The 22,851-nt window shown below is 53.4% G+C and overlaps 1 protein-coding gene across 1 annotated transcript in view; it reads left to right on the top strand.

Annotated features, from left to right (window-relative positions):
• Positions 1-20,708, top strand: part of CNGB1 (cyclic nucleotide gated channel subunit beta 1) — a 69,268-nt gene extending 48,560 nt beyond the window's left edge. Inside the window, exons 23-34 of the mRNA XM_069497848.1 lie at positions 254-340; positions 2,322-2,386; positions 2,625-2,747; positions 5,499-5,640; positions 6,335-6,494; positions 7,646-7,743; positions 7,837-7,920; positions 10,688-10,806; positions 11,034-11,180; positions 17,279-17,498; positions 20,289-20,417; positions 20,484-20,708. Of these exons, the coding sequence (XP_069353949.1) occupies positions 254-340; positions 2,322-2,386; positions 2,625-2,747; positions 5,499-5,640; positions 6,335-6,494; positions 7,646-7,743; positions 7,837-7,920; positions 10,688-10,806; positions 11,034-11,180; positions 17,279-17,498; positions 20,289-20,417; positions 20,484-20,693 (1,584 nt within the window). The 3' untranslated portion in view covers positions 20,694-20,708. The remainder of the gene's footprint in view (positions 1-253; positions 341-2,321; positions 2,387-2,624; positions 2,748-5,498; positions 5,641-6,334; positions 6,495-7,645; positions 7,744-7,836; positions 7,921-10,687; positions 10,807-11,033; positions 11,181-17,278; positions 17,499-20,288; positions 20,418-20,483) is intronic.
• The last annotated feature ends 2,143 nt before the right edge of the window (positions 20,709-22,851 follow it).

The raw sequence follows: 22,851 nt of genomic DNA, 5'->3' as shown, positions 1-22,851 counted from the left end.
GTGTCTGTGCCACGCCAGCTCCCTGTGTGGCACAGAGCCACTGTCCACGGTAACGAAGCTGCCCTTGGGGTTGGCAACACTGGCTTTAAGGCCAAACGGGGGTTTGCTGGTGGGATGCCCTCTGCCTTCTCAGTGTAGGCCTTCCGGGGCATTCTGCCCGAACCTGCCCATTGGAGGGAGCGATCGCCCCCAGGCCCCTCGCCCTCAGCCCCAGGCTCCCCTGTTTCACAGTGATGTCTGGCTGGTATTTCAGATGGACATGCTCTGCCTCCTGCCCTTGGATCTTCTGTACTTGAAATTCGGTGTGAAACCCCTCTTGCGCTTGCCGCGCTGTTTAAAGGTAGGACTCGGGGGCCCCACCATGCTGGGCCTTCAACTCTTCCATCAGCGCTGGTGTCTTAATGTCTACGCCCAGGAGCACCGGGGAGGGAGAGGTGTCCTTGCAGGGCGGCCCAAGGGGAGATGCGTTTATTCCATAGGTGTCTCCGTGGAAAGTTCATTGCAATGGCGAGTGCTTCCTGCGGCACTACGTTAGGCATCATTCCACGGACTTTACAGATGTCTACTCCTCAACCCGCGATGGGAGGGTTATTAACACCATTTTACAAATGAAGGGACTGCGGCACAGAGAGTTTAAGTAATTTGCCCAAGGTCACACAGCCAGGAAGGAGTGGAGTCGGGATTGAATGCAGGCAGTCTGTCTCTGCTGGTCATGCGTCCAGTAGTTACAGACACTCTCAAGAGAAGGGCTTCCGTTCTGTGATGGTCTCTGTCTAAAAGATGGGGAAGTTGGCTCTTGGAGAGGCTGGTGACTCGCCAAAGTCGCAGGAGCGAGGAAGTGCCCGGGACGGATTGGAGTGTACACTCGACACCCTTTTCATCACTGGTCAGCGCTCATGTCATTCCAGCCGTTCCTTGTGCTACTCACTGGGCGGACCCAGCGTCCCAGGGAGGGTCTGGCCGGCACAGCACGGACGGGAGACCTGGTAACCGTCCTGTAGTGTGACCAGCGTGGACAGCCAGCTGGAACACTCGGGACCCCCCAGGTGGATTTTGCTGGCCAACCACCTATATTCATGTCTCCTGGTGTCTTTTTCCAAAAACAGTACTGAAATAATATACCAAAAAAAAAAAAAAAAAAAAGGCAAATGCAGGAACATGAGTAACCCAGGGGAACAGGGCAGAGAAGGGCAGGAGGCCTGCGAGGGCCCCCATGAGAGCAAGCACACCTGGCTGCACCTGAGCGCGAGCTGCCTCTGAGCTCCCTGGCTGCAAGAGCGAGGGGCACCGTAAGTGGCACCATTCTCATCTGTCACATGCCGGCCTCCGGGTGCAAAGGGCGCCTTAGAGCCAAAGGTCGGAATGAGCAAGGTCGAGTCCACAGGCCAAGTTTTGCCCCAGATACAGAGGTGAGGTCCGTGGCGTGGTTCTCGCAGTGGCCCTGGTGAGTGTGTGTAACTCACGGGCCTGACGTTTAGCTCGACTCAGAGGATGAGACTCTGAGAGGGACCCGAACTTGTCACTCTGCATCCAGTTTAAACTCTGGATGGAAATTAGAATGAACACTCGGATGATGACTGGCATAGCCCTTAGGGAATCTTCACAAATTGACAAATACTATTGTCAAATACAAAAAAATCAATGTGTGCAAAGATCTAGGGGTGACGTAGCGCCATGGAAAGAGCTCGCAGCTTTGAGTTCGACCTGGGTTCCAGCGCTGACTCCGTCACGCACCAGCCGTGTGCCCGGGACAAGCTACTGGACTTCCCGGGTGCCCGTTTTCTCTCTGTCGAAGGAGAATGGTGACACCTCCCTCACGTGTAGATAAGGAATCGGGTAATGTCTATACAGTGCCAGTCGTGTAACAGGTGCACGAGAAAGGAGAGTAGTTATGATTAGACTTTTATTATTGCAAATCAGGCTTGGAAGGATGGAAGGGAGGGGTGGTAGGGAAGCTGTTTCTTCACAAAATGGCTTTCTTTATAAGTAAACATCCAGACAGCATCCCTAGCCTGGGACACTTGCATCCCTAAAAGTTTCATGGCAGGATTCGGGAGGTCCCGGTGTCCTCTGAAATTATATGCAGTTGTGAGAACATGATTGTGCGTCATTTCTGGTGGGCCGTGGCTTTCATCAGATTCCCGAATGGAGTTTCTAGCCTCCACCCCTCAAGGGGCTGAGGACCTCGGATTCTGAATACTCACTGTCCCGTCCCCTCCTCCCGGGGGCTACAGAAAGGGCCCTCTGTCCTGGCGCCCGTGGGGCGGGGGCGGCGTGCCAGCAGGGACCTGGGCTGCCCTGATGCCTCGGTCTTCCTGCAGTACATGGCCTTCTTCGAGTTCAACAACCGCCTGGAATCCGTCCTCAGCAAAGCCTACGTTTACAGGTGAGACCGCCGCCCCAGGCTTGCACAGCACAGTCCCCAAAACACATCCAGCTGGGCCGGCCCAGTTCCCACTGGCCAGGTGTCCATCCCTCCGGTGCAGGTCCCAGCGGGGGGGACCTCGGAGGTGGGAGCCTGGGGGAGGTGAGGATTGGCTCCTTCCTCGTAGTCCTGGCCCCTGAGTGAGATGCCGCCACCACCCCCTCAGCCACTGTGTTGACGCGTCTCCCTCCTCCTGCAGGGTCATCAGGACCACGGCCTACCTCCTCTACAGCCTGCACCTGAACTCCTGTCTCTACTACTGGGCGTCGGACTACGAGGGCATCGGCTCCACGCACTGGGTTTACGACGGCGTGGGAAACAGGTGAGCATCACACCCACCTCCGTGACCTCCGTAGCCTTTCTGAGACTCAGTTTTCTCATCTGTACAATGGGGCTAGTATTACATTCACATTTCTTAGGAGGAATAATAAATTAATCTGTGTCACATGTCCAGACTATGCCTAGACAGGAGTCAGTGGCCCCACTTCCTAGCTGTGGTTATTGTCGTGGGGAAGCCAGCATGCCCGGAAAGGCGTTCCTAACCCGGGGCGGAGAGAATGAAGGGGTCACTACCCCTCCTGGAAATTGGAGCTACATTTTGACAATACGTTGGCTTTTCTAGGGGAAGGGTCCTAGCTTTCCTCAGATTCTCAAAGGGGTTTGTGCCCCAGTAAACTGAGAACCATCTTCCCTGGGGCTAAGCCTGGCACCACTGCCACTGGGCAGCCCTGGGAAGGACGGCAAGCAGGGGAGGGGAGGACAGGTGACAACTGGCTGGGACCTCCTTCTGTAGGGCCCCCTGGGGAGGGGCTCTGGCTGCCCAGCAGTGGGGGGCGCCCTTCCTTGGCAGCAATGCTCTTTCTAAATGCCACCTTGCAGGGGACCCCAGCACGGGTCACACAGTGCAAGTAGCGAAGGAGAATTCTTGAGAAGTCCAGTAGCATGAAAACCGCTCCTAAAAAGCCACCATTTGTGGAGGGCTCAAGGCCCCGAGTCCCTGCGTGTGCTTGGTCCCACATCCCGTTCCGGGCCCCTCCTGCCCTGGCTCTGCCCCAGACTGGAGCACGGAGTGTCCCCACAGGGCAGGCGACGTATCCCAAGTAGCATGGGATACCAGGACTTCAGGGACGTCCCTAAGATGTGTCGTGACAACGGAAGATGCCTCCAACCGGGGTCTGGGGAGAAGCCGGAGATTTGTGGACTTCACTCCTGTGTCCTCTGTCTGTTGGTGGCCCAGTGGCACCTGCACCAGAGCCTCGGGAGCTGCTCCGTCAAAGGCCACTTCATGCGCCCTCTGGTGTCCAGAACTAGTATGACAGGGCTTGATCGGCCCGGCCGGTCTTGCCGCGTTGTGGAACTTGCCGGCAACAGGTGATAATGACACAGGCAGGGAGGCCCCGAGCCGCCCAAGCACCGCTCCCGCCCCCGCCTCCCCCCGCCCCGTAGCAACCGCTGTTTCCTCTTCCCAGTACTCATCGCACGTTGGTAGGCCGTCCCCGCTGGACAGCAGGCTTCTTGAGGACGTGCGCGAGTCTGTCCATCCCGCACTGCAGGCACGTGGCAGGCATCCATGATGGTGAGGCTTTGACAGCTGTCTTGCTGAGAGCCCACCAGTACCAGGCGCTCTTCTACTATCTCATCTTGTCCTCGTGGTCGCCTGCGAAGGGTGTTCTGTTGCCGTCCCCGCTTTACAGGGAAGGAGACTCAGGGTGGCAGAGACTGAGTAATTTCACAACTTGGACAGTTGTGCGGCTAGAAAGCGGCCGAGCCCGGCTGCAGCCCAGGCATTCTGGCTCCAGAGCCCGTGTCCCATTTACGACGCTGCGTAAATAGCTGGTGCGCGGAGCCCAGGAAGGCGCAGAAAAGCCACCTCTGGCCCCACCTTTTGCCCACCTCTGGCCCCACCTTTTGCCCACCTCTGGGAGGGCTCGGCCTGAAGGTGTGGCAGGTGTGTGAGGGACTCTTGCTGCTTTGTGATCATTAGACAAGCGTCTTAGTCCATTTTGTGCGGCCATTAATATAACAAAACACCTGAAGCTGGGTAATCTATACAGAACAGAAACGTATTTCTCCCCATTCTGGAGGCTGGAAGGCCAAGGTCCAGGTGCAGGCAGGTCCGGTGTCTGTTAAGGGCTCGGTCTCCGCTCCCAAGACGGTGCCTTGTTCCTGCACCCCGTGGAGGGGGATGCTGTGTTTACATGGCAGAAGGGACAGAAGGGCAAAAGGGGATCAACCCCCCTCCATCAAGCCCGTTTGTAATGGGCTTCATTCATGAGGGCAAAACCCTCACGCCCTAAACGGCTCCCCAAAGGCCGCGCCTCCCAGCACTGTTGCATTGGGAATTGAGTTTCCAACACATGAATTTGGGGGGTCACGTTCAGACCACATTCAGCACTTGGGGCATTTCGTATGCCTTTCGCCACATAGTAGGACCCCATTACCCACACCCTCCTTCCTGAAGGTTCACAGCCTGTGTCGGGGGGTACTGATGGCAGGATGACAGCTCAGAGAGGCAGACAGCACCCTGGGTTCTAGTCCCAGCTCTGGAAGTTGCCAGCTGGTGACCGTGGGTGTTCCCTTTCCCTTTGGGGGCCTCAGTTTCCCTGTCTGGAAAATGGTCAGGCAAGGGAGAGGGTCAGAAAAGTTGGTCCTCAAGATATCTTCCAAGGCTGATGTTTCTCTTGCTTTCCATGAACCAACGCAATGGAAATAGCAAAGGGAAAGACAGTGTCAGTTACAGGAACGTTGCAGGAGTTGAAGGAGCCCAGCCAGCAGGAGTCAGGAGACCCTGGTCTATCCTCCTGCCAACTCTTCCTAGAAATCTCCTGGGGCCTCAGTTTCCACATCTGTAAATCGGGCCAGTATCATGTCCCTGCATGTCCAACCCAGAGAGCTGCTCTGCAAACTGCAGCATGCTCTGCACGTGTGAGAGAGTTTGTGTTGCATTTGTGAGCTATAAAGGGTCTCTCTCGTTTGCACAATATGCACCTATCAGAGGTGTCTGAGCCAGGACACCCAGGGTCAGCAGATCGGGACCTCTGGTGACCGAGATGCTTTTCTCTTCTCTCTCCAGTTACATTCGCTGTTACTACTGGGCCGTGAAGACCCTCATCACCATTGGTGGGCTGCCTGACCCCAGGACGCTCTTTGAAATTGTCTTCCAGGGGCTGAACTATTTCACGGGCGTGTTCGCTTTCTCTGTGATGATTGGACAGGTAGCTGGCGCGCCGGGCTGGCCTCCCTCCCACCGGACTGCAGGGCCCCTCCTGCTGCTGCAGGAATGTCACCCCCTGTGCCTGCTCCTTTCGGACTAAGCCTGGGGAAGAGCCTGGGCCCTGTTTCCCGCTCCCTCTCTGAGGCCATTCCCGTTTGAAACGTCCGTCCCTTGGGGGTATGTGCCTGAGCTGGGCTGAATGGTTTTCTGCGAAGCCTGAGGATTCGGGGTGCTCCCTTTGAGAGAAACCCCTGGTGTTTCCGACATGCTGGGGCAGCATCTTACATTCCAGTCAGTGCATGAAGCGACAATTGCGGGTCCTCAAAGTTGCCTTTGAAGGGCCCCACCCTGAGGACCAGTACACTGGGTCCGCATTTCCTCCAGCGTCAGACACCAAGGGGCCATGCTGTACCAGAGTCGGCCCGGCCCAGCATGATGCTCCCTCCTCGTCTGGCCCCAGGGGGCTGAAGCCACCCCAGGGGCCGGCAGCCTCACTCCTCTGGAGGCAGAACTTGCTGTCAGTAAAACCTTCTCCGTGCATGGAGGTCTGCCTTCCTCTCTCCCGACCCCCGGCACCCCCGCCCGCTTCCGTGGGCACCTGCTCCTGGTCTGTGTAAAGTGACGCATCGCAAACCCACTGGTGGCCCCCCTCTGGCCCAGTGGCTTCCTTGACCTGGCCTAACATGTTCCCCCAGATGAGAGACGTGGTGGGGGCCGCCACCGCAGGACAGACCTACTACCGCAGCTGCATGGACAGCACGGTGAAGTACATGAACTTCTACAAGATCCCCAAGTCCGTGCAGAACCGCGTCAAGACCTGGTACGAGTACACGTGGCAATCGCAAGGCATGCTGGGTAAGACTCCTCCCCCACCCCGGCCCAGCCAGCTCTGGTTGCCTGATGCCCTCGGGGCCTTCTGGGGCCTCCTGGAGCCTCCTTCATCCTCTGTGTCGCTGAGGCTGCGGCCCCAAAATTTATGTGAGACGGGTCTAGCAAGGCCCATGATGTGCCTCAAGCTGGGCTGGCACAAGATCCCTGAAGAATGAGGGGCTTCCCTCTGGGGGCTGCCCACCTCCCGCACCCACCTCGAAATGCATCCCCAGCTCGGGTGGGATCGTGATTCCGCCCCCTGTGCTGCGTGGCCGGGGCCAAGTCACTGCCCTTTCCTCGTCTGTAAAGCAGGGACTGTAGTGGTGGGTATCTCTTGGGTTGCTGGATTTAATAAAATAATCTTTGTAAAACACTTAGTAAAAAGGTGCCCAGCTGATAGAAGTACTTGATAGACTTTACTTTTATTTCTTTTTTATTTTTCAAATTTTTTTGAGACAGAGTCTTACTCTGTCACCTGGGCTAGAGTGCCGTGGCATCAGCCTAGGTCACAGCAACCTCAAACTCCTGGGCTCAAGCGATCCTACTGCCTCAGCCTCCTGAGTAGCTGGGACTACAGGCATGCACCACCATGCCCGGCTAATTTTTTCTATTTTTAGTAGAGATGGGGTCATTGCTCTTGCTCAAGTTGGTCTTGAACTCCTGAGCTCAAACCATCCTCCCACCTTGGCCTCCCAGAGTGCCGGGATTACAGGTGTGAGCCACAGCGCCCGGCCTTCGATAGAGCTGAGTTCTTGCCAGTGTTGTTCGCACAGTATGAGTGGAGAAGACGGATCATCAACAGTTGCCATAATGGCTGTGATAAGAGCTAGGGCACAGGGGCTGCTAACAGTAGCTGGGTGGGAGATGTCAAGGGAAGGCTTCCTGGAGGAGGCGACATTAGTGCTGGCTGTGAAGAATGAGTAGGAGTTAGTCAGGGAAGTGCGCTGGGGTGTTCCTGGCAGAGGAAACGGTGTCGGCAAAGGGCTGGAGGTGAGAGAGGGCTCTCTCTGCTCTAGGGTGGTTCCGTGTGGCAGGGGAGTGGTGTGTCCGGGTGAGCAGTGCAGTGGGGACTTGCCCAGATGTGTGCCTGGAGAGGGGCTCGGTTGCCTCTGACTCTTGCCAGGTCTTGTTCACAGATGAGTCAGAGCTGATGGTGCAGCTTCCCGACAAGATGCGGCTGGACCTGGCCATCGATGTGAACTACAGCATCGTTAGCAAAGTGGCGCTCTTCCAGGTACCCCCGCCAGCGCCCCCACCCTCAGCGCTCCGGGGGCTCCACCCCCAAACCTCCCTCTAAACAGAGTTCCTGTCCCCTCCTCTCGGGCAGGGCTGTGACCGGCAGATGATCTTTGACATGCTGAAGAGGCTTCGCTCTGTCGTCTACCTGCCCAACGACTACGTGTGCAAGAAGGTGAGGCGGCTGCCGGGGGATGTGGGATTTGCAAGCCCCCTGCCTTGCAAGGAGCTGGGCTGGCCGGGGCTCGCGTGAAGGCCCAGTGAGGTTTGCAAGCCGGGGGCAGAGCAGGATTGTCGGGGAGGGAGAGAGGCGGCTGCAGCTCCATGCACTGGTGACCTGGCCCCAGCGGATTAGGAGGCTTTGTCAGCTCTAGGCCGTGAACACAAATGTGCCTCGGGCTTTGCAAAGCAGTTCCACGGCTCTCTCCACGTGGGACCGTGGGGGTCTGGATGAGGACCCCCACCTTACAAAAAGGGAAACCGGGGAGCCTGAAGAGGGGCAGGGCCTTGACGGTGTAGCTGGAACCGCTTCCAGGGTCTCGGTCTTCCCGTCAGGAAAGGAGTGGGCCAAGGTCAGAGGCTGCAAACTGGTGGCCCTTGGGTAGGATCCGGCCCACAGATATTTTGTGGGTTTTTTTCCTAATCTTAAAAAAAAAAAAATAGTCGAATTAGTCCCCAACCTTTCAACATTGGAAAGTTTCACATAAAGATCCATATCTCTGGCTGAATACAGCAAATTTGCTTCCTAAATAGCAAGAGTTGGCTGCGGTGCAGGAAGGGCCACCCCACAGGGGGGCATCGTGCCCTCTCCTGATGCCACAGGCCCCACCGCTCCCCACCGCCCTACACCAGGCTCCCTTCCCTGCCTGGCACCACCCACTGACCCTAGAACAACGGTGTCTAGAGCCCTTTCTGCTCCCTGTCCTTGGCACCCGAGGTGAGGCCAAAGTCACTCAGTGAGGAAGGGGAGGGAGGGGGCAGGAACCCGGGCCTCAGTCCTCTTATACAGAGCTGTTAATGGGGCTGGGTGTGTCCCCGGTTCAAATCCGGGTGCCCCCTAAAAAAAAGAGGCTGGGAGTGTGAACAGGGGTGACAGTATTGCGCAGACAGGCTCTGTGAGACTTGGGAAGCCCCATCTCTGGAAGGCCTCTGTCTCCAGGTTCTGTGCTGTGCAGCAGTGAAGCTTCTGGAAGCAGAGAGCTCGGGGAAGAGGGAGAAAGGATGCTGCAGATGGCTGAGAATTTAAAGCCGCAGTCTCAGGAAGGCCAAGAGGGGTCTGAGAACAACAGAGTGACTTTTCTGCCATTGGAGCCACTTCCTTGCTGTGAAGCCGTGGGCAAGTGGCTTGCCGTCTCAGTCCTGCTCTTCTCATGGGTAAAGTGGGGATATTTATAGTTGTGAGGATTGAACAAGATGTGCATACAGTTTGGCACCATGCCTGGCGCAGAATAGGTGCCGGCGCTGTTGCTGTCATCGTTGTGGGTAATGTAGCGTTTGCTTTAGATGAGAAAAGGTGAACCAGGTGTTGGGCAGGAGTCTGCAAGTTAAACTGAGCACTTGGTGAGCGCGTGTGCACAGCGCCCTCTGCTGTCCAGTTTTGCTCTGCAACAATCTCTCTGAGACACCCAGGGGGCTGGCTAGTGAGGTGAGGGTCCCGCCACCCTTCCGCTGGTGTGAAACTGTGCACAGAAACAGACAAAACCTTCCTCCTTTTTGTTAAAGGGGCCACGCCTGTGTGAGATGCACAGGAAATGTGTGTTGAATAAATCAAAAGTGTAACCAAGTTACCGTCCTTGCTCTCCACCCACCTTGAACATTTTTGCATTTATTATATTTTCTGTAGACCTCCTCTGTGATCAGGTCTCTGCCCCTTTTAACCACGCCGGGGTGACCGACAGGTGGCAGGCCAGGCCGGGGCCCATGAGGGCGTGAGTACTGGCAGGCACGGGGCAGACTGGGTGTTTCTGATTGAGGTCCACAGCAAGCCATTCATTCATTCAGTTTAACTTGGGATTAAGACCACGGTGTTAGTTCGCCAGGGCTGCCGTGTACAGCACAACCGTCCCTTGGCTTGCAGCGGCCACTTCTCTGCGTCTCCGCCCATCATCTTCCCTCTATGCCGATCTCTGTGCCCAAATTTCCCTTTTTATAAGGACACCAGTCATATTGTATCGGGGCCCACTCTACTCCGGGATGACTTCATCTTACTTAAAGTGATGACGTCTGCAATGACCCTATTACCAAAATGTTGCTGGGGATTAGGAGTTCAACATATGAATCTTGGGGCGGGGACAAAATTCAACCTACAACAACCATGGACTCTGAAACCAGCCCGTCTGGGTTCAAATCCCACTCTGCCTCATCTGCAATTTGTGACCTTGGCAAAAAGTAATCCTGCCTCGGAGGCTTGCTGGGAATTAGGTGTAATCACATAAAGCAATTAGGCCAGCGAGTGCCTGGCCCAGAAAAACTGTCGTGGGCCTGTTGGATTTTATTATTGTTGCTGTTGTTATCATTCCTGTCGCAGCTAGTGAACGCTTACCCAGCTCCTGATGAGGGCTAGGCATGGATATGAGCTCATGGCATGAACCAGTTCTGGATGTGCCAGGCCTCCGCGTGGGTCTAATTGGAAACTTGCAGGACACGCCTGCACCTCCCAGGTGACCTGGCACTTTCCGTTCCATGACAGCACGAGCTCCCCACCATAATCCTGTGCGTTTGGCAGGGCAAGGGGTGGTCACTCCGCCCAGTGCACAGATGGGGAGACTGAGGCCCGGCAGGGAAGCGACAGGCCCCTCACCATACGCCATGTCATGGTGGCAGGGCCACAGCCCAGCCTGGGTTCCTCCTTGCTGGACGTCCAGCCTCCGGGCCCAGCACTGGCTGCTTCTCTGGTGGCTTTGGGGGATGGGCAGAGGGACTCGCCGGCTTCTCTGTTTCAGGGGGAGATTGGCCGCGAGATGTACATCATCCAGGCGGGGCAGGTGCAGGTTTTGGGCGGCCCTGATGGGAAATCCGTGCTGGTGACGCTAAAAGCTGGATCTGTGTTTGGAGAGATAAGGTCAGAGGGGAGCTGGGGTAAGATGAGGGGACCTGGCCAAGGCTGGGGACAGGGAGGGGGCTTGGGGAGGGTGGGGGTGGCCTGTGGGTGGAAACGAGGAAGGTATTGTGGATTAGCACCGGCACCTGCTGATGCATGGGGCACGTTGTGCAGGGGGTGAAGGTGAAGACCCCGATGTGGTCAAAAGTGCAGCCTCCTAAAGCCTCACCCTTCTCGTCTCTGCCCAGCTTGCTGGCTGTTGGGGGCGGGAACCGGCGCACAGCTAACGTGGTGGCCCACGGCTTTGCCAACCTCTTCATTCTGGATAAGAAGGACCTGAACGAAATTTTGGTGCATTATCCTGAGTCTCAGAAGTTGCTCCGGAAGAAGGCCAGGTACGTAACATTTTTTTTTCATTTAAAAAAAGATTGCTAAAGACAAGGACTTCCTCTTACCTACTCACAGAACCTTTATCAAAATCAGGAAATGTGGTATTGGAACAAAGCTATTTTATCTCATCCATAATCCACCTTCAGATTTGCTGATTGTCCCAGAAGTGACTTTGATAGCTTTCTTTTTTTTTTTTTTTTTTTTTTTTTTTTGAGACAGAGTCTCACTCTGTTGCCCAGGCTAGAGTGAGTGCCATGGCATCAGCCTAGCTCACAGCAACCTCAAACTCCTGGGCTCAAGCGATCCTCCTGTCTCAGCCTCCCAAGTAGCTGGGACTACAGGCATGTGCCACCATGCCCGGCTAATTTTTTCTATGTATATTTTTAGCTGTCCATATAATTTCTTTCTGTTTTTAGTAGAGATGGGGTCTCGCTGTTGCTCAGGCTGGTCTCGAACTCCTGAGCTCAAACGATCCGCCCACCTTGGCCTCCCAGAGTGCTAGGATTACAGGCGTGAGCCACCGCGCCCGGCCGATAGCTTTCTTTTTTTTTTAATTTTCTTTTCCGCCCGCCCCCAACTTTTATAGCTGTTCTTTTCTCCTTGTCCATCCCTGAATCAATTCCAGGGTCACACATGGCGTTAAGGCGCTATGCAGTCTTAGTCCCCTTGATCTGGGACAGGTTCTCAGTCCTCTTCTACCATTAATGACCAAAGTCATTCGAGTGTGCAGTTACTTTGTAGAATGTCCCTCAATTTGGATTTGATGTTCTCTCGTAATGACCTTCAGGTCCTGAATTTTGGGCAGGAATATCCCAGCAGCAATGTGTCTTTCTCGGTGAGCGTATGGAGAGGCACGTGATGCTAGTTTCTCCCAGCTTTGATGATTTTTGCTTTGATTGCTTGGTTAAGGTTTCTGCACTAAGAAGTTACTGCTTACTAATTCATAAGTGATTCGTGGGGAGTCACTTTGAAACTATATAAATGTCCTGTGCCCCACTGAGCTTTCATCCGCTACTTGGGGCATCCACTGATGGCCCCTGGCTAAATCAGTGATTGCTGTGACGGTTGCAGATGGTAATTTTCTAACTCCGTCACCCCGAGTTTATTAGCTAGCAGTCAACTGTAGGGAGGGCTGTTCCTTCTCTCCCGTTTGTTTGTTTATTCATTGATCTATTTATATAAGTATAGATTTGCTCTGTTCCATGAATATCATGTTACAGTCATTATTTTGATGCTCAGATTGTTCCAATTTGGCCATTGGCACCTTTTCCAGCTGGCTCTATGACCCTTTGTTATATCTTCATCATATTTTGGCACTTCCAGGCTTACACAAGGGAGAATAAGGAACGAGATGCCCTGGCTCATCTTGTACCTTCCCTGCTGCAGCCTTGGAAATGGCCATTTCTCCAAGGGGCCTCGATTCCTGTTAGTGGGAAATGGTTTTAGAAACCAAGATCTGAGTCCTAGGTGCACTCATTGCTACCGGGGCGAGACTAGGCCTCCTCGGGGGACAGACCTAAGAAACACACCCACATGCTTACCTGTATGTATATATACAAATATACATATAATACATATCTGTACACACATACACATATATATGTCGACATTGATTCTTCTGTCCATGTCTACCTATCGATCTATAAAACTATTCCAATTCAACAGCACAGAGTTCATTCTTATCTTCTTTTCCACACTTGTAAGTCCCCCGTCCAACACTGAGAGACATAGTTTCAGAATTCCCATACCACTGTGAAAAACAAAAAAGTAAGCCTTCTAAGTGGAGTTCGGCATTGGATGCAGCTCTTTTTGTCTTCAGTCTGAGTGTGTATGACGTAAGAATCGTGTTCAAGCTATTTGCATTCATCCTCATCCCTCTTCCCTTGAATGTGATTATTGCAAAACACAGGTCTATTTGTCTGTCTCAGTTTGCATTTTGTTTCAGGGCTCCCTGGCCACGGATCCTTGTTGATTTTGTTGTTGTTGTTGTTTTGGGTATATAAAACATTAACGTGTTTCCGGAAGTCAAAACTCTACAAAATGGTCTACTCAGAAAAGTGTCCCAACTTTCCCTGCCCTCGTTGTCACCCACCCTCCACAGGTGACCAATCTTGTTAGTTCATGTTTTTTCCTTTTTCTTCCTGTGTTTACTTTTACACAAATAGGCGGATCTGTGAACATTTTCTGATCACCCCTTGCTTCTTACACAAAAGGTAGCATGCTAGAGATTCTTTTCTGTGCTTTGCTTTTTTTCACATGACGGCGCATCCCGGAAATCATTTCCCGTCAGTCCACAGACCGCTTCCTCGTGCCTGTCCCCAGTTGCACGCATTCCTGTGACAGTTAGGGCACTTCCAGTATTTTGCAATTACGACCGGTGCTACAGTGCATCTGTGCAGCTGCATTTTGCATTATTGGGGAACAGGTAACTTTTTTTTTTTTTTTTTTTTAAGAAAAGCAGATTTTTGCTTTCCATCCCTTAAGATCAGGTTTCAAACTGAGCAACAGAGGCGGCACGGTGTGATAGGACACTCACCATAGGCATGGGAGACTGGCGGGGCTCAGATCTTGTGAGGGAGGTACTGGCTGTGTGACTTTGGGAAAGTTACTTAACTTTTCTGGTCTCAGTTTTCAACAATGTAAAATTAAGGTATTAACCCTCTCCTTTGCTGTTGCGAAGATTACATAAAATAGTGGGCAGGAATGCCTGCCGTGGGCACCTGGCATCTGGGAGAGTTCAACACATGTTAGTAATGATGGTTGTTCCTCCTTATCCACCAAATTCTCTGTAATTCAATTGGATAAGACCTTTTTAATCCACACATCTGGTTTTTCCCCCCTTGCCTTTTATCACATATTCTTACTCTCCATGTCACTCTGTGAAATGATGCCATAAATAAACCACAATTGTTACGGTCCTAATAACGGGAACACATTCACCAACATCCATGCACACAACGCAGTAATTTATTGAGTACACAATTCTAGTCCTAGGCCCTGGGGACACGGCAGGGACCGAGCAAAGCTGACATTTTACTCAGGAAACTGACAGTGGGAAAATGAACGATTACGTGATACGTGAGCAGGGCTGAGGGCTCCGGGGAAACACAAAGCCACTCGAGGAGAAGGAGGTGGTGGAGGAGATATGTGAGCTAAGCAGGTCAGGGGAAGCGGTTCTGAAGAGGAGGCATTTCAACCGAGACCTGCACAGAGTGAAGGAGGGAGCTGGGGGACTGCCTGCAGGGAAGAGCATTCCGGGCAGAGGGAACAGCATGTGCAAGGGCCCTGAGGAGGAGCAGGCTCAGTGTGTGGGTGGCAGAACAGCAAGAAAACTGGCGTGGCTTGGTGTGGGATCAGAGAAGTCAAGAGGGAGAGATTGGGCTGGGCCTTGCAGGCAAAGGCTGTAATGGCTTTGGCTTTTACTCGGAGCGAGATGGGAGCCATGCAGGGTTTTATACGGAGGATGACTTGATGTGAATCAGATTTTCACAGGATCCCTTCGGCAGCTTCCATTGTTGACATTCCAGCATCATTCACACCAGGCGCTGAGTACCCTGGGGAAGAAAGCTGCCCCCTAACCCATCTCACCTGCCCACTCTCGGGGAACACACTGGAGCCTTCCAAAGGCCAGTCTATGCCAACTCTTCCCACAGAACCTGCCCACGCCCCCTCTCACACCCGCTGAGTGCCGGGGACAGGGAAGCAGAGTAGATCCTCGTTGCTCACGGGCTCCATGTTTGCAAACTCACCTCCTCACTAAAATGCGTTTGTAACCCCAAGTTCAATACTTACAGGCTTTTGTGGACATGCGCAGAGTGGCGAATAATTTGAGTCACCTCAAGTGCACGTTCCAGCTGAGGTCCCAGCTCTGCCTTCGACAGCTTTCATACTGTAAACAGGTGTCTTGTTTCGTGGCCTGTTTAATACCACATTTTTGCATATTTGTGCACTTTGTTGGTGATTTCGCTGCTTAAAATGGCCCCCAAGCACAGAGCTGAGGTGCTTCGTGTTCTTGAGCACAAGAAGGCTGTGATGTGCCTGACCCAGGAAACGTGTGTGTTAGATGAGCTTCACTCGGGCATGAGTTGTGCTGTTGGCTGTGCGTTCAATGCTAATGAAGCAACAATCTATGTTAACTAAGATGTCTTTAGACAGAAACACACATAAGACGAGTCTGTGTGTTAATGGGACGACTGTGGTGATGACAGGCTTGCAGAAACCCAGCCCTGCGTTTCCCCCAGGAGCCGTGCCTCGGTATTTGCTGATTCAGTGTTCACAGAGAACGAAATTGCCGCAGATCAAGAGCTGCAACTGCTTATGTGTGCAAACTCGCCCTAGGTCTCCCCTCCTCTCTCCCTGCTCCCCTGGAGAGGAATCAGGCTCAGGAAATCCATGCTTGTAGCTGTCATTCCATCCCTCTGGGTGGGTTAGGTGAGGGTTTGGCGAGTCGGCTGGGACCCTGCAGGGCTGTCCTAAGAGCAGTGCATTGGACCCCATTCCTGAGGGTGTCTGTGCGCCCCTCGCTGGAGGAGGCTGAGACACAGGAGGGGGGCGGGGAAAGTGGGAGGAGCTAACGGGCCCTGCAGCACAGAGGGCCTGGGACTGGGCCAGGCTCGACTAGAAAGGCAGGGGATCATGTACGGGGTCTTCTCATCAAGGGAGAGACACTGTCTGAGAACCAGAGGGCCCACGTGTGGCATTCTGTGCTGTGCAATCCCCCACCTTTACAGATGGGGGACCTGAGGCCCCCCAAAAGTGACGTGCTCAGATCTCTGGCTTGGCCACTCCAAAAGGGGGATGACGAGGTCTTATGTATGTCACTTGCTCCAGGGACAACTGTTTCATCCTAATTACAGGGAAGATACATCATCTGAAAATAAGGATAAATTTCCCTAGCCTGGAAATGTCCCAGAAGCCAGCTCAGTGTTTCAAAACAGAGACAGCCGTTAGCAATCAGCAAAGGCCCAAGAGATAGTTCTTGTGCCATTTTAGCACCACGCTGAGCCTTCCTGTGGACTGTCACGCTGTGAATTATGGACTCAAATAACACAGGGACAGTGCCGGCTGGCGTGTGAGAGGACTCTGATGAATCATGTTTGTGTTCTCCCCGGGGAGCCCCAGCGAGGAAATGCAAATCCTCGGCAATTAATATCAGTATACACAATTTAAGCCCATTGCCTCTGATTAGATAAGCAGCCAGGAACGGCCTCATTTTTAAACAAATAAGTTTTGCTGGAACCTGATGAATGAATTTGCCAATTCATTGTCTAAGCCCGCTGATTGCAGGCGAAATTCATTTGTTCTTGAGCCAAACCACTCATCACGCGGTTGTAGAGTGAAAAATTCCCTGAAAGAGGCTGGGACTCTGTTCGATGGAAAATTCTATCCTTACTTAGAGAAACAGGAGGGTACATTGCATCAGATCTGGGTTGTAATTCTGCCTCTGCCACTTTCTGGTACCCTTGAACATGTCACTCCCCACACTCTGAGCCTCGGTTTCACCAACTGTCAGAGCCACAATAAGCCCAGACCTTTCGATGTCACAGGAGTATTGCCAGCATCCAAGAACATCATGGCCACGATGTTGCTTTGTGATCATTAAGATCTGGGGTGCTGGGGTCAGATGTGAGCACCAGGAAGGGGGATTATGGGAGCCACACAAGAGTGGCTGTAAAGGACAGAACAGAGGGCCTGACACATACGGGCACTCAGTAACTAGTGCTGATAACTGTGATGGTGATGACAGGGAGGTGACAATAAAGCAGAAGGAGAAGGAAAAATCTTTGGGTCCTTTTTCATCTGGGCATCTTATTTCTGATTCCATGTATTAAAGTGCCCTTCGGAATTTCCTACCTGTGTGACCTCAGACAAGTTGTTCAACCTCTCTGAGCCTTAGTTTCCTCATCTATACAATGCAGACAGTAAGACCCACTCATTACAGTTGTTCTGATCATTCCATGAGATCCTATGCGTAAAGCGCACAGCTCTGCGCTCAGCCCAGAAAAAGCCCTTGGAAATCATCGGCCAAAGGGTTTTCCATAAACGAGACTCCCTTTCCATTCCATTCGTGCTCGTGATGTCCGTGGGTGCCGCTGTCTTGCAGGCGCATGCTCAAGAATAACAACAAGCCCAAGGAGGAGAAGAGCGTGCTCATCCTGCCCCCCCGGGCGGGCACCCCGAAGCTCTTCAGCGCTGCCCTCGCTGCGACCGGAAAGATGGGCGGCAAGGGGGGCAAAGGAGGCAAGCTGGCCCACCTCAGGGCGCGACTCAAAGAGCTGGCCGCACTGGAGGCGGCCGCCAAACAGCAGGAGTTGCTGGAACAGGTAATGCGGCCGGACCCAGCCACCCCGCCCTGCATGCCGGGCAAGGCCAAGGGACCTGGGAGAGCGGACCCCACATTTAGGTTTAGGGGCTTCCCCCCCCCTTGTTTCTGACAGTCAGGACTCACGTGGTTGCCAGTGACAGAGTGCAAGCTCGAATTAGCTTGCGAAAATGGGGACCTGGGGGCCACGTAATTGGAAAGTTCAGGCAAGATGGTTCCAGAAGCCCAGATGATGCCAGTGGGACTAGGTTCCCCATTCTATCGTCCCCGCCGCCTTCGGTGATGGCTCCATTTCCAGGCAGGCCCGCGAGTTCTGGGATTATACCCTCTTGCTGCGGTAACTCCGACAGAAAGCGCTCCTTCCCGGTGAGTCGAGCAAATGTCCCAGGACTCACCGTCCTCGGCCCACACTGGCTCACACGCCACCTCCTGAGCCATTCAGTGTGGCCCGGGGACTGTGGTGCTCTGGGCAGGCCTGGGTCACATGCCCACCCCTGAATGAGCGTCGGGGCGGGGAGGGTCTCTAAAGGAAAGCCTGGGTGCTGCTGTAGAGGAGGGGGAAGGTGTGGGCAGGGAAGGCCCCTGTCCAGGTGACAGTGATGCCTCATGGTTAATACTGCGTCGGTGACAGTTTAAAACATCTGAGAGGAAAAGCCGCATAGACAGGCACAGTGCCAACCGCCTCTGCCCCCGTAAATCCAAAGGGAACACTAAAATTAGTTCTGGGATTTTTTTTCTGTGACTAAAGCCAAGAATGCCAGTTAGAATGATTACACTAATTATGTCTAATCACCACTGTCCTTTAGGAAGGCTGCTGGGAAAGGGCAGAGGGACCGGGGTCGGGTGGGGGCTCAGTGGCAGGGACTCTTTGGAGCAGGACAACAGTCTACGTGACAGAGTTCAAAGGGGCACAACAAACTCAGTCTCAGTCCAGGCTGGTGTTAGAGTCCAGGGGACCCATCCAGAGGTCGTTTGACAACCGGAGTCTGGTGAGTGACATCAAAGCCACTTAGGGTTCCAAGACATTCTCTAGATATAGCCACCAATGGCCCCAAATTGAGGAAAGACACAACTGCCAGGCTCACAAACTGTCACAGTCAACGTGGCACGGTGGGGTCTTTAGCCCTGGCTGCTGTGAAGGGCTGAGTAGATGTGAATGTCAAGAGTCTCTCAGGGGCAGGGCGCAGTGGCTCCCGCCTGTAATCCTAGCACTCTGGGAGGCCGAGGCAGGAGGATCGCTTGAGCTCAGGAGTTTGAGACCAGGCTGAGCAAGAGCAAGACCCCATCTCACTAAAAAAATAAATAAATAAAATTTAAAAAATAATGTTAAAATGTCTCTCAGTACAGTGAAGGGCATTTAGCTGAAATGGGTTTGTTGCTCCTAAGTGTTAGCTCTTTGCTGGGGCAGCTTTGAGCCGTGAATGAAATTTGCATGAGCGCTCTAATAAAAGGCATTCCCCCTCCGATTTAGAACAACCAGAGCAGAACAGCAGAGTGCAAAGAGCTGTTAACTAGAAGTCCTGAGACACAGTCCAAATCCCAGCTCTGTCACCGGCTAGCTCTGAGACCCTGGGAAGCTACTCAAGCTCTCTGAGACCCGGATTACTCGGAGTTGCCGCGTGGGGTTGTAAAGATCAAGCAGGAACCCCTGGATGCTTTGTGTAAAAGCATTTGGAACATAGCAAAGCACTTTACTACCTGCCCATGAAGGTCCCGTTCCGGTCCATTCATGGCATGAGGCTCGGGAAGCGTCACAACGGTCACCATCTGAGCGTCTTGCCCTGGAAGTGCATTGTCAGAATTCAGGGTGGACAGAGGAGGCTGGGACAGGTGCACCAAAACATGCAGAAACACCGAGACAGAGCGCGCAGCAGGTCCCCAGGGCTGCCTCGAGTTCCAAGGACATCTTTGTCCCCCGTCTCTGTTCCCTTCCTTCCACACCCTATGACTTGAGCAAACTTGGGGGGCGGGTCTCTATTCCTCACAAGCACACTGGCTGCTCTCACTTTAAATTCACTTCTGCCGCCCTACGTGGGTCTCTGCGGCAAGGACCACGCTGGCCCCCTCCTCTGCAGCTGCACCCTCTCCAGTGTCCTCCGTGCAGAGGTGGGTGGCACAGAGCAGGAGGAGCCACAGGTGTTCACGGAGGCTTGGGTTTTTCCCCAGTTCCCTGCCCATACACAGACCGTGGCCAACGTCTGTGGCAGGCCGCACAGGCCAGAGGCTGGAGGTGCCCACCAAGTCCCCAACATGGGTCAGCTCTGCCCAATGCCAGTGGCACCCAGCCCCATTGTTCCCCTGAGGTTCTCAACCTTTGAGACCTTCCAGAAAAGTGGCCCCACTGGCTCCTGCCCTCATCTCTCTTTACGTTGTTTGCCTGGAGTTTGGCTCGTCACCCCCGCGAGCACCTATTCCTGGTAACGGGGCGGGTCAGGACGTTTCAGCCTTTGCAGAGGCCTTGGTGGCAGCTCCCCGCAGGTCACCACCTTCCTCAACAGCACAGGGGCCTGGCTTTGCCCTTGAACTCGGTACTTCATCCAGCTTTCCAGCCCGGCAGGAGAGATCTAAACATGCCCAAGACCCTCCCAACGTGGAGGCCTACGCCTTGCACTTCCCCATTGCATATTCTGTTTCTCCCAAATAACCCAGATGCGGCTCCACGCTGATCCGCTAGATTTCCCCCCTAGCACTTTGCTGTCTTCTTGCGGGGGCGGGGAGAAGGCGGGAACAGCAAGGTGTTCAAGACCCCCTGGACGGACTGTGCCTCACCAGTCACCTGTTCGGATTCCAGGCCAAGAGATCTCAGGACGCTGTTGGAGAGGCCGGCTCGGCCGCCCCGGACCAGCCTGCACCCCCAGACCAGCCTGCACCCCCGGACCAGCCGGCGCCCCCAGACCAGCCTGCACCCCCGGACCAGCCGGCGCCCCCAGACCAGCTGGTGCCCCCAGACCAGCCTGCGCCTGCAGAGGAGGCCGCCCCGGGCCAGCCCGCACCCCCGGCGCCCCCGGGGCCCCTGGATCCCCTGGCCCAACACTCTCCGCCACCTGCGTCCCCCGGGAGTCCCCAGGGAGGTGAGGAGGGGGCGGCCAGGCCACAGGAGCGCTCGGTGCGGATCCGCATGAGCCCGGGCCGGGAGCCCGGCGAGCAGGTCCTGTCGGTGGAGATGTCCGGGGAGAAGAAAGAGGCGGCGGAGTGAGGCGGCCACGGCGCTGCCCGGCAGGTGCGTCCAGGCCCCGCGCGTTTCCGCAGCGGTGGCCCCGGCGGCTCGCAGTCAACCGCCCGCGACACGCCTGCGGCGACCTCGGCCCCTGCGAGGCTGGTCCTGTAACCAGCGTACTCCGTCAAGTGTTCGCGTCCCTAAGCTCCCAGCGTCACTTGAGATCCCCACCCTGACTGTCACTATTTTTAGGAACAAAATTATTTCCCACTTTTTTTTCCATAGGCAGCGTGGAACGGGCCCAGCACGGTGGGAAGCTCGGGGGAGCCGGGGAGCAAGGGGTGAAGTCGAGGGTTACGGAGTGCGGGGGGGGGGGGGTTCCCCTCAGGAATCTTCTCCCACATTTCAAGGATAGAAAACACTTGGCAGAAAGGAGGCAGCCGTGCTGTTGAACTCGGTGGGAACGATGGCAGTCGCCACCTGAGTATGGGACGCTATTTCCGTTTGCTGGGCGGTGACAGTCACGCTGTCATTAGGTGGCTAGTGCTCATCTTCCGCGGACTCGGTTCACTTCCGAGTCAGATGCCATCATCTCAGGACAGATGAAATGGACATGCACTTACTGGCAAGGGACGGGGGCTCCTCAGGCGAAGGGGCAGCCCCTTAGCAGGGTCTTCCCTGCCCGCCACCCCGAGAGGCCCCGTCGGTCAGCAGGAGTCAGCCTGTTCCTTGCTTGTGACACCCTTGCTACAGAGATGGTGGCAGCAACTTCGATTAATCCTAGAAAATGAAATCTCACAGCTGATGACAACACTTCAATTCCCCAGAGCTTTCCAGATCATCTCATGTTGCTTTTATGATTCCAAAAAAAGAAAGAAAGAAAAGAAAAGAAAAAACCAGGGTCATTCCATCCATGAATATTTATTGAGAGGATTTTATTTGCATACTGAATGGCTCTTGGGGGAGCGAGTGATTAAAAACGAAATCTAATATTCTAGTATTGGGGCATTTGTTCCCACCAGCAGCAATGAACACAGAGGGCCTGGAATTCGGTAGGCACTGCCCATTTTCTACAAAATCACGGGTACTTGAAGGCTTGCAAATGTATATATTTGTCCGTCACCTATAAACAACGTTCATTTCCACTGTGAAAGAAATTAAACGCTGTGGGAATTCCGGGACTGGTCTAAGCATTTCCAAATCCCGGAGTCACAAACAGATTTATCTCGTTGATGACTTCTCACATGACTTGGGTAATCATCGTGTTGAATATAATGACGATTGACATTATTATTTTGCCCTTTTAAAAAGCTACTTAAGTACAAAATGGCACCCTCTGTGCTCCCCTCCCTTGAAACCACCACTGTCGTCAGTTTCTTGTGTATCCTTTCAGAGATAACTTACACTAACACAAGGAAATATGTAAATTCTTATTTCCTTTTTTTTTTTTTTTTTTAACAGAAGTGGTTTGACATCCCAGAGTCATTGTTATTTTTCACTTAATTTCTTTTGGAGATCGTTCCCAAGCAGAACATAAAGAGCATGCTTATTTTTTCACGGCAGCAATCTGGTCCATTGCATGGATGCATCATAACACTTAAACCACTCTCCCACTGAAGGCCATTTTCGTTGCTTCCAATCTGATGCTGTTAAATAATGCTGCAATAAAAAAATCTTGTACAGAGAGAAGTTCACTGGTAAATGCTATTTTTAAATGGGGGCAGTCTGGGAGTTTAGGCAGATTGTTTTCTCTTATGATCTCCATTCATCATTTGCATATTGCCCCATGTATTCTAAGATCCAAGCGTGGAGAATGCTGCCATCTTTAGCAAGTGTCCCAGATATACTAATAAAGTAAACACACTGCCTTCCAAGAGATGGCAAAATGTTTCAACAGCACCTTCACTGTGAGATCCTACTTTACAAGGAACTTTTTTATATGAATGTACTTATTCTTTTAGATAGCAATTCTTGAACGTATACTGCTTATTATATAAAGCAAGAGCTTCTTGAGTTTCCCAAGAATTGTCCTGGAAAGGAAATTGATTTTGAAATGAGATTAGCAGTCTCTTAATTTCACTGAGTTATCTCATTAAACGAAACACTTCCGCAACCTTGGATATTAAGTAAATTGAATTTGAGGCTGGCATTATTCTCTAAATTGAATTGGACTGTTCGGTCCCCGAGGTATGAATGG

This window comes from Eulemur rufifrons, chromosome 23 (genome assembly GCF_041146395.1).
Source record: "Eulemur rufifrons isolate Redbay chromosome 23, OSU_ERuf_1, whole genome shotgun sequence".
NCBI lineage: Eukaryota > Metazoa > Chordata > Mammalia > Primates > Lemuridae > Eulemur > Eulemur rufifrons.
The sequence above is the reverse complement of the archived record's forward strand: the minus strand, read 5'-3'. Positions and strand labels throughout refer to the sequence as shown.